This window comes from Microchirus variegatus (genome assembly GCF_963457635.1).
Source record: "Microchirus variegatus genome assembly, chromosome: 3".
Lineage (NCBI taxonomy): Eukaryota > Metazoa > Chordata > Actinopteri > Pleuronectiformes > Soleidae > Microchirus > Microchirus variegatus.
The window spans coordinates 25920423-25931490 of record NC_139804.1 but is presented as its reverse complement, the minus strand read 5'-3'; the positions used below and the strand labels follow the sequence as shown (position 1 = coordinate 25931490).

General features: G+C 40.5%; 1 protein-coding gene across 1 annotated transcript; it reads right to left on the bottom strand.

The window, feature by feature from the left end:
* Positions 1 to 309: 309 nt before the first annotated feature.
* On the bottom strand, positions 310 to 10762 carry scn2b (sodium channel, voltage-gated, type II, beta; the record flags this gene model as incomplete). The annotated part of the gene is made up of 4 exons (XM_083886630.1): positions 310 to 506; positions 1773 to 1989; positions 2324 to 2487; positions 10681 to 10762. The coding sequence occupies 4 exons, from the start codon at positions 10760 to 10762 to the stop codon at positions 310 to 312; spliced, it is 660 nt and encodes a 219-aa protein (XP_083742756.1).
* Between the last annotated feature and the right edge of the window lie 306 nt (positions 10763 to 11068).

Genomic DNA, 11068 nt, shown 5'->3' with positions numbered 1-11068 from the left:
TTAGATGATGATCTTGATCATGATCTAAGATGTTTCTTTAAATCATTTTTGGCAGTAAAAAGCAGTATTAATTGACACAGCAGCACAAAGGGCAGCAACATAATGTAATACATGATAAGTAAGACTAGAAATAACAAGGGAAACAAAATATAGCAGTAAATATGATGCAAACATAGTAAACAATGGTGGTATCTGCCAGTGAAACAGCTGCGTACTACAAGTTTTTTATCACACATCACACATCAATCGCTACTTTGTGTAGATTTGGTAGTATCTGATGAAGGATTAATGGTGTTATGGTGACATTCCTTACTTGCTTCCCTCCTCTGCAACACCCTCACAATCCAGTTTCCCCTCCTCCTCCATCTTCTCATCCGAAATCAGTTCCTGTTTCCGGTGTCGACGAAGACATTTCACTACTACCATGGAAAGGATCAGTAAGGCTAACGCTCCACCCACTGAAGCCCCTATAGCGACTGCAATGGTCGAATCCCTTTGCGGTGGAACTGAAGAGAGGTGAGGGTTAAATATTTTGTAGACAACGTAAAAGACAAGTGCAGCGCTGGCTAAAAGCTCTACTGGGCTGATTAAACAGAGTGGAAGGAAAGAAAGTGGTGCTGAGTTGGTCAGTGTCCAGTTTGAGCATGAGTGTGTATGTAAGTGTGTGTGTGTGTGTGTGTGTGTGCATGAGTGCAAGAGAGATGCTGAGGGACCAAGTTTAAGCTTGTTGGTCATTAATAAGTAACACGCTGACTCGGCACCAGTCGGTCCTTACACATCAGGAAATGCAAAAACAGTCACATGCTCGATGATTAGTTAGGAAAAGTCTGTTTTAAATTCTCAGACTTATAAATAATATCAATAATAACATCTATTTGAAGCTACCCATGTGATGATCAGCAGCAGCATAGCTACTATATTAAACTTTAATTTATTTTGGCACAACTATATACAGTAATTTATTCATGAGCTTGATAGAGAAACATGGATGCTCTCTCTCTGAGGCAGGTGTTTTATACTTGAATCTGAGCTATAAACACATGATGCTGTATCATCACATTACTTACACAAGTATGTAAAAACAACTCAAACTATATGTCCACACTTCTGAGTAGCATGCATGAGCCGCTGTAACTAATTTAAAAAACCAGGAGTCCATCCAGAAGCAAAGGGTTGATATTCATAGAAACTTACAGTTTGGTGAATTAAAGGGGACATATTATACCCTATTTCTCCAAGTTAAAATAGTTCCCTGGTGTCCTAATGAACATGTCTGTGACATGCTTTGGTCAAAATACCATAAGCATGAAGCACCACAGCAGTTCAATCACCCTGCCAAAACAGCCCTGTTCAGAACGATCTGTTTAGTAGTATCTCTTTAGGTCCACCTTAAAAAAAAGTAAAACGAAATTTAAGGGACAGGACATTACATCAGCCACATAGGCTACTGGGAACTAACAGCAGTTAGCATTTGGAAAAGTGATCATTTGCAGGCTCTAGAAGGCACATTGCCATATATAACATGTATCAACTGGACAGATAAATCCTCTGAGGCTGGAAGTTTGTGTAGAACTCTGTGCTGCACTGTGGAGCCAAGAATACAACTTTTCGCACACTTGAGGACTTGCAGTTTTCGGAACATGAGTGAGTCATCTTTTTTCACACGTTGCCCATTGAAAGGACCTCCGGAGTCCCAAATATAAGGATTTAAATTATTAAAAAGTTGATTTTGCATAATATGTCCCCTTCAAGTGTACGTGCGCAAATCTTACGTTCGTTGACGACATTAAGCTGTATGATACCACGCCCCTGGATGCGGTCTGGGGGATTCTTTACATGGCAGTTGTAAAACCCCACATCCTCCGCCTTAACATCTGACAGGGTGATGGACAGATCGTTTTTATCAAGGTTCCCAGCAAACGTGACCCGCTCTCCAAACCGCTCAGGACGTAAAGGTACCATTCCTTTTTTTACATCAAAAGTCATAAACTGTGGAGAGAGAGAGAGCAAAGAATGTGAGTGGCTTATCAAACTCCTAAACTTTAACACATTACATTCCCATACAACTAAACCATTGTTTCATGTTTTGTTTTTTTTGGGCAAAATGAGGTTGATAACAACCATTTCCAGGTTTCCAAGGCACCTGGTCAAGATTAAGACAACGTTTTATTCCTCGCACTGTTCAACATCTCCATTATAAAAGACTGTGTTGCAGTGTGAGGGGTTGAAACATGTCTAAAACTAAGGTTTTTGTTAGACAAGGTTGGGCATAATTGATTTAAGAAGCATTAGTTTTTTTTCTATGTACAAACTTAGCCATTACCCTGTACTCTTCTGTGTCGTTGAGTCTTTCTTGGAAGGTCCAGTTCATGGAAAACTTGGTAACATCCATTTTGTAGCAAGAAGTGAACGTGCAGGAGATTTTGATTGTTGAGCCGTTCAGTGCATCGATGTTATTGTTCACAAGCACATCCATGCTCGAACAACCTGTAGATAAACACAACAGTAATACATATACAGTGATTAAATCAAATTAAACCTTAAATGTCTGTTAGGAGTTTGAGCAACTCTGGATAGATTTTGATTTGTCTCATTTGTCAGTGTCATCCCTCTGGGGCTTTGCTTTGAGAGTAGACTGTAGAGGAGATGTGTTCCTCCATGTATCTGCTGAGTCTTTTCCTGCAGTCCATCTGAAGACTGCTGTCTTTTGGGCTGATGGTCATTTGATGTGCTGTTTTTCAAGTCACAGAACACATTTAAAGTGACTTGTAAATCATCTAACTTGCCTGGTAAACGCCCCTGCTCTGTGCATTTTCTACCTAACGGCTGCTTAAGAAATAGATTTCAGCTTTAATGTAATTATTTGAAATGTTCACAGGTCGAGTATGTAATAATTGACATTAGAAGCCAAGATGTATTGTTTCTTGCAGGTGCACCTCTTTTTTTTTAGAGCTGGAATGGTATAGTACAGTATATTCATTATGTTTTCATTGTTGCCTAAAGCCTCCTCCAATAATGTCATTACAATCAAGTGTTGGTGGAAAAAAAGTAGGAGGTGAGAATGAAATTTGACTCGATCAAATCAGCTGAATTAAGTGTGGTAAGTGAATGTCAGGAACACAATGTACTGTCGGGAACTTGAATTTTTAAAAGTATGTTTTTCTTGAATGCTGCAGTATGTTAAATGTGTTGTATGAGGAGCATTCAGAGTGACTGAAAACACAAAGGGGATTCAATTATGCTTGTTCAATATCTGCAGCTGTGAGACAGGTGCATCGACTGCACCATTAAGCCCACGTATTTCACACTAAAGTCAAAAGAATACGCATGCATATATGCAACGTGAAATTAAATAAATCTGTTCCTCCAAGTTTGCTCGTCTCCTCTAGCATTATGTCTCAGATTGGGCTTACACTCCCCAGACAGAATATCTGCCTTTCTCTCTTAGTGTGTATGTGTTTGTGCAAGTGTGCTGTGTGCGTGCATGTGTGAGATGGGACTCTGCACCATTCTCTCCTCTGCATTCGGGTGTTTCTGGCTCCCTTCCCACTGCTGCTGCACCACTCCACAGGCCTGCCTGCCTCTCTGCACCACACGCACGCACGTACACGCACGCACACGCACTCTTTCTACATCTTTAGCAAAAGTCCATATGTACATTTCACACACATTCACATACATCAAAAAACATCTCTGTTAACGACACACAAACGCATGCACATCCCCTCTGTGTTTTGCTGCCGTGCTACCAGTCAATGTCATCGCGGTGACCTGTCTGTGCATACAGCTGACACTGTAACATTGAAGCATCTGTCACGGAACACACACACACACACACACACACACACACACACACACACACACACACACACACACACACACACACACACACACACACACACACACACACACTATACGATAAGTCATACACAGTGTGAGAAACAGTTTAGTACAGGCTCCTGGTCCTGATGACTCAGCAGTCCTGTGAGTAAGCGAGAGAGAGAGAGAGAGAAAGTGAGCACGAGAGCCAGATGCAGAGACGCAGAGAGACAGAGACTTGCTACCAGATGAAATACTGCAGTGAGGCAGCCTCGTGTGACTCCTCCCTCTCTCTGTCCCTCCCTCTTCCCTCCTCCATCTTTTTGCACCTCTCTTGCCACTTCTCACACCTCTTTCACATATAGTACACCTTCTATCCGATCCCTCTATCTTTCAAAATTGTAGTTTTTCAGTTTCTACATACACTTTCCAGCACTCCCCTGCATCTCTTTCTCTTTCTCTCTCTCTCGCTCTCACATCCTTTGCTATCCCACCACTGTTCCATTCTCTCACAAGGTCAATGCAGAAAGAGAGGTAAAAACGTAGGTAGGTCTATTACATCATCTTCTCTGCACTCCCCATTCCTCTTTTCCAACTTTTTTACATTCGACGAACAGTACAGTGGTGAACGAAAAAAGAATGAAAACACAGCTCTTACTTGAACAATTGTGCCTGTTTTTGTCAGTATAAAGAAATCCCCCAATGTTCTATAGATACATTTCATTCATGAGAATAGAACAGATACATGTATAAGTATATGTATATGGATAATATGAGCACACAACGCCTCTAGCCTCGGCGACAGGGGAACACACATTTTTGTTTTCAGCAGGGAAAGGTATTTCCTTAAACTGCAACTCTCAAATTATCCAGGACAGTTTAATTATAAATAATAGTACTATTTCTTACAGTAGACCTTTGCTGAACTCCACAACTGACATCCTAATCCATTTAGCCTGGGAAGCCTGGACAAAAGCATGTATTAAAGACCAACTAGACAAAAGCGCACACATCATCATCTTGTGATTTAAAGCTGCATTAAGAGCACAAAGGGCTTCAGCTGATCGTGGAGAGTCATTTACGATCTCTAATGGTGCTTGTTTTCCTTACTTGTTTTATTTATGAAAAGGAAAGGGCGACGGTGGATCATTGGGAGAGCGAGTTGTCTCTCAACCGGAGACGAGTGGATGTGATTCCTGGATTTGCTGGTCTACATGCCGATGTGCCCCTGGGCAAGAGACACTTAACCCCACATAGCTCATGATGGCTGTGCTGTCAGGAGCATGCTGTGCAAATCGGATGCACTGCATGGCTGTGTGAGTGAATGGATAAAATGGATAAATGGGGAAAACTGTAGTGTAAAGCAGTTCTGAGTGGTCATTAAGACTCCAAGTGCTATATAAATACAGACAATTTACCTTTTTAAGATATAATTTGGTTTAATGGTGTAAACAGGTTAGTACCTCTGGGTTATCAATGGTGCATCCTCTTTCTTGAATGTATTATCTATTGGGCTGTGTTGTAATGTAATGAAGTACAAATACTTTGTTATTTAAATTTCAAGCAACTTTTACTCCTCCACATTTCCCCTAACTATCTTTGTTACTTGTTATTACCAAATAAAATCAGAAAAAGAAGAGTTGGTAATGGTCTGTATAAAGTGTTTTTATAGTCTTGATGAGCTGCTTTACTTTCCCATTCACACACTTCAACATGGGGTTAAGTGTCTTGCTCAAGGACACATACAGACTTGCAGTGCCAGGAATTGAACCCACAGCCTTCCAGTTGAAAAACAACTCACCCTACCATTGAGCCAACGTGGCTCAATCCAAATCCAAATCCAATCTCACTCAGTTAAACACTGATTGGACCTGTAGTTTCCTCACGTTCATGTATTTAATTAGTTTATTACTAATGTGCAAAGCACAGGTAATCAAATCCCCTGGGCTTTATATGTGAAAATGTCTAACAAGAAAAAGCATATTCTCTGAGATAACAGTTCAAGTTAAATCTGTTAAACCAACCTATCTACAGTATATTCTGATTATTTGACTGTGATCAGTGATCAGCTCACATACAACTGTAGCTAGCAGAAGACGGAAATTGAGAAACAAAGGTTTTGTGTGAAAATGGGGGAAAACCTAACTCTCTGCACTCCCCAATCTCAGTATGCCACATACCAGTGATAAAAATTCCTCTTTTTCAGCATCAACAGAACATAATAGGGGATGTTGTGTGACCATGTGGCTGCTCAGTCCTACTTCATGCCATTTATGAATTACTTTACTGTGACAGGGGACTTCCACAATATCCAGCATTGTGGAAAATCACTGTTTTCAGAGAATGCATACCAATCCAAATGAGCGTCACACTTTATTCATCAGATTCTTTCTCACATTTTCCATTATTTTTTAACATCTGTGACTTGGAGTTCTTGTGCAACTGCAATTATTTGAAAATGTCTAGCGGACACACAGGCTCACAAAAACTGCAAAAAGACTTTGTCACGATGATAGGCAACTTGACATAAATACTCCTAAGGGTTCAATCAAAAGGAGTTGACAACGCCTCACTTTTCACAAGTTCGTTGTTGTAAATTTCACCCTCTCCTCTAGATGTCACTATAAACTACTTACTTCACCTTTAAGTAATATTATAACGGCAAGTGACTTCAACTTCTACCAAAGTAATTTTCTGGTAAGATACTTGAACTTTTACTCAAGTATCCCTTTTAAGTACTTTATACAATACTGCTATTGGTTGCTTAACTGTGGAATATTTTCACTTTTTTACTATTTGACTCTGGACTGTGACCTTAATCTCCAGAGACTCCCTCTACAATACGACCCATCTTAACTATCAAATGACCTTTATGTCCCAAGGGCGACCTTAGCTTATCGACAATTGTACCACAAAGAGTTTGGCTGTAAAGCCAGATGTGATGTCAGATTGCTTGTTTCTTTCTCTTAGTAGCAGGCTACATTGAGTGCCCATGGTTTTCAGAGTAAAAGCTGATATTTTGTGGCTTTATGCCTCAGGCAAAAATACAGGACAAACCGGAGAATACATGATTTGTGCAGCTTTTCACTTCGCTGCCACTTCTAGAGCAGCAGCATGGTATCTAACTACTTGATACTTGGTAATACCACATGTACTCTATTCACGTGTTACAATTAACAAGTTGGAGAAAAGGAGTTCACTGCAGTAGGTATAATAACTGCTCGAGCTCATACTCATCTTTGATCAATACTGGAACTACTACACAACAAGGAGAATATTGACCAGAATGAGAGTTAAAGGTACTTTCCATCCCTTGCCCTCCTCTCCCCTCTGGTGTTTCACTCTTATACATTATTGATGGTTGTGTCTTGTAGAGCCATAGAGGCTATAGCTGTGTTACATGTAGAATCAAATTCAATTTAAACATTCAAAAAGCACTTACAAGGTTTGAAGAGAATCTATAGATGATATGGGGATAACGGTTTACTAACGCGTGTAGTTTTGGAATGGCAGTAATGTTAAGCATTAGCAGCGGAGGTCAGTTGAGGTTTAAGTCGTTGTCCGCCAACGTTCGTGGACAATAAAGTAAGACCACAAGGAAACATATTAATGTGAGTTTGATACAGGAATACTGGTGAAGAGCTTTAAAGATCTTTAAAATGCAAATGGTTTCAAACATACTACTGTATCAGGAGTCTCATATACTGCGTCTTACAATACCAGTGTTGAGCATTGCATCTTTACAACATAACTGTAGACGATTCACATTTTCTACATAAAACACAACAAATGTTGTCGATGGATGACGACTGTGATAAAAACTACGTCGAGATACAAACCAAAACAATTACCTCCATGAAAAAAAAAACAAAGTTCTTTGACGAAATCCATACGACTAAGCCTTGTAAGAGCTGTGAGGCAAAGCAGAGCTAATGCCAATTTAATCTTCAATGGGAAGTCATATTTCTGTTTAGTTTTTTTTTTTCTGTAGATAAGTCACAACTGGGGCTTGAACCAGAGCACCAATATTTATATCATAAATAACAGTAATATTGCCCAAATTGGGAGAGTCACATGTCCACAATTCATGATTATTATTATTATATTATAGACCTGGGGACAGTTTTACATGTTGAATTCTCATAGAAAGATTATACATTCACATTTTACTCAACAGGAGTAATTTGATTTGTGTGTCATAACTAACGCCATGCAAAGGGTTGTGCTTTGTTCTGGTTCAAGTCCATGCCACTGCAGCTACAGTACATCCTCTCTTCTCAGTGTGCTGCTGCCCTCTAGTGCTTCTCTCTTGTAACTGTGAACAGATGTTGAGTAAAACTAAAAACACTAACACAAGGACAGAGTGGAATATTGTAAACTGCAGCGGAAATTCAAGCCTACTCTGCTGTACATTTAACAATGAGAGTTCTTCTGAATTAAAAATATATACTGTTTTTAATCTTTTTATTGTCTTTTTTTTTAATTAAGGCAACATCCTGTTGAAAACAGGCAGAAAACGGGGGCAGCTGGAGTTTAGTAAGCATCTCTGTGCAACACTGGTGAGAATGCAGTACAGCAGGGACACTGACACTATCCAGGCACTAACTGTGACTGCTTCCTCCTCACGTTGATAACCTCAGATAAGCTTCAATACAAGGCATTGTGAAGTGTCACATATGCCACAATTAACATGTGCTCTATCTGGCCCCTCATATTTTGATTTGTCATTCTCTGAAAACACTAAAAATCCTTGTTAAACCTCCACTGGCTGTTAGTTGGTGTAGAGTCAGGGTGAGGATCAGAATCTGTCACTCGAAATTGGTCAAATGTCAAAACCAGATACATTTCAAAGTGAGTCTTGTGTGGGCCGTTAATTTGTTCTTTTTTTGGAGAACAATATGTGTTACACAGTTGGAGAATGAAGTCTTTGAAATGACTCAACAGGGTTCAGGTACAGGGTAGTGTAGTCCAGAGAGAAGGGGAAAGGCCTGTGTGCTTTAGGTTTGGCTCTAAAAACTCACTGCTGTGATGCGTTCACTGATGCCCGTAAAAGCAGTTCGCTCACATAATTTGCACACACTTAAACATTACCCTGTCTCTAATATTGGTAGGGACAATGTGGCTTTCTCCACCGTCCATAAACAAACCTATGCCCTTGGTTTTTAGTTATGACCCCCATAGTTTTACAACTTAACTACCTTCAAGGGAGCTCAGCTCCTATTGGCTCCCACGTAATTCAAACACAGCTCAGCACAAATGAGTTGTTAACAGCTTCATTGTTCATAACTGGTCTAAAAATGACTGTATCGGACTAATATCGGTATCGGTTGATCGAGTTTGTCATATTGGTATCGGTGACTTCCTGAACTCCCTATAGTGTGACTTAAAGGTAGGGTGTGAGATCATTTTCTGGAGCATTTTCAGCAAAATCCTCTTCACAACGCGATTGTAACCGATTCACTAATGCACAAACATAAAAAAATGTCAGCCACCTGTGGAACAGACAGGCCTGTAAAAACACCATCCAATCATATTCAACGGCCCGAACAAATGAATTGGATCGTGATGCATCAATCAAACTGCCATATGCTCCCCCCCCCTCCCCCCATGCATGTACCCCTTTTCGTGCACTAACCGCGCACGTCAGAAGACAACAACAGGGCTTATGCAAGCTTACTAAATCCAACGAGGCAGTTGCAGCAACGTTATGGCAGAAAAGTTGCCAACAACAGGTAGGTAATTGGTCGATTGGGAAAAGCTACTGCCAAGAAAAAGGCTGATGCAAAATGTGAGTATCGCTGCTGCGTTTGAACGGTGGCCACCACTGAAAGTGAAGACATGGTAGCCCTGTTTCTACTGGACCGGTAGGTTAAACTTCTCTGTGAGTATTTGTTGTTTTTTCATCATCACGTTGTCTATTGAACAAGTATCCAAAAAAAAAAACTTTGCTGCACAGTGTTTACACTTGAATCTGTGTTTGTTGCGCTTTCCTGTGCTCTGGAGGCGTAGCTTGGGAGGAAAGTCTGAAAGGACTTTGAATTAAAAATGTAGCCTGCTCTAACTGTTTTTCCACAATCTCCAACCCCACCTTTAATATGTGTCACATGTACATGTGGTATTAAAAAAATATGACATAACATTTAACTGCAGCAGGAAGGGAGTGTACTTTACAAGTTCAGCACACACTGTAATCTGCTGTAGACCATTGTCTTTTATGTTAGGTTCTGTTTCCTCCATCTGTGCAGTGAAGCTGCTGTGATGAGATGTGGGTCACACAGTGTGAATGAGTGATTATCATGTTGTTGTTGTTGTTTTTTTTATCTGTGAACTACCATGAACCAGTCTGGGCTGGATATCACTCACTATAACATCTCTTTGTTTCATGCATTGATGTGTTCATAGCACATCTAAAGTAAACACTGTAGGTTTATGTACCTTTATTACAGGCCCATTCATACTGCTCACAACACTAGTCACACGCGAACACACAGCCCTATTGGACACTTGAGTGAGCAGTATTTATTATTATTATGGTGCATCATCCTGTTTGAAGGCCGTGATACAACATGGATTCTCATCTGACACCAAACACTGACACACGATCGGCCTCGTTGCAGGTCTGCAGAGGAGGCTGCAGAAAGTCTTGTTTTGACAGATGATCTGTTTAGAAGCTCTTTATCCCATTACGTCCATTATCATCACACCCACACACCCACAACCACACACACACATCAACGAAGGGAACGGGCCTGTAGACGCGCTGTGTGGCGCTGCGAGGACAATGATCGCATCGATACCGATGATCGTACGTATCAATGTGGTGAAGCATTGATCGGTTTGTTTGGTTTTGTTTTTCCTTACCAGAGAGCGAGAGCAGCAGCAGCAGCAGCACCGCGCTCAGCAGCTGAACACCAGAGCTCCTCTCCTGCGCAGGGGAAGACATCTTCTCTCCTCCTCGTTTATATTTGATTGTTTTTATTTAAATTTAGCACGTATTATCAATTGTATATACAAAAAAAGAGAGAAAACATTAATATATAAAGCAACAAAACGGCAGGTCTAGCCTTGAAGTACGCGTTTAAAATGCTAAAAAAAAAATTGTATTTTTGTTTCAGAGGCAGGACATGGCTGGCAGTGTCTGTAGCCGTATGACGGTTGATCTCGTGGTTGTCGGGTTGTTGGTGGATGGGGAGGGAGGGCAGAGAACAATAACATGACATGGGGCTAAAAAAAAAACCCTAAAACAATA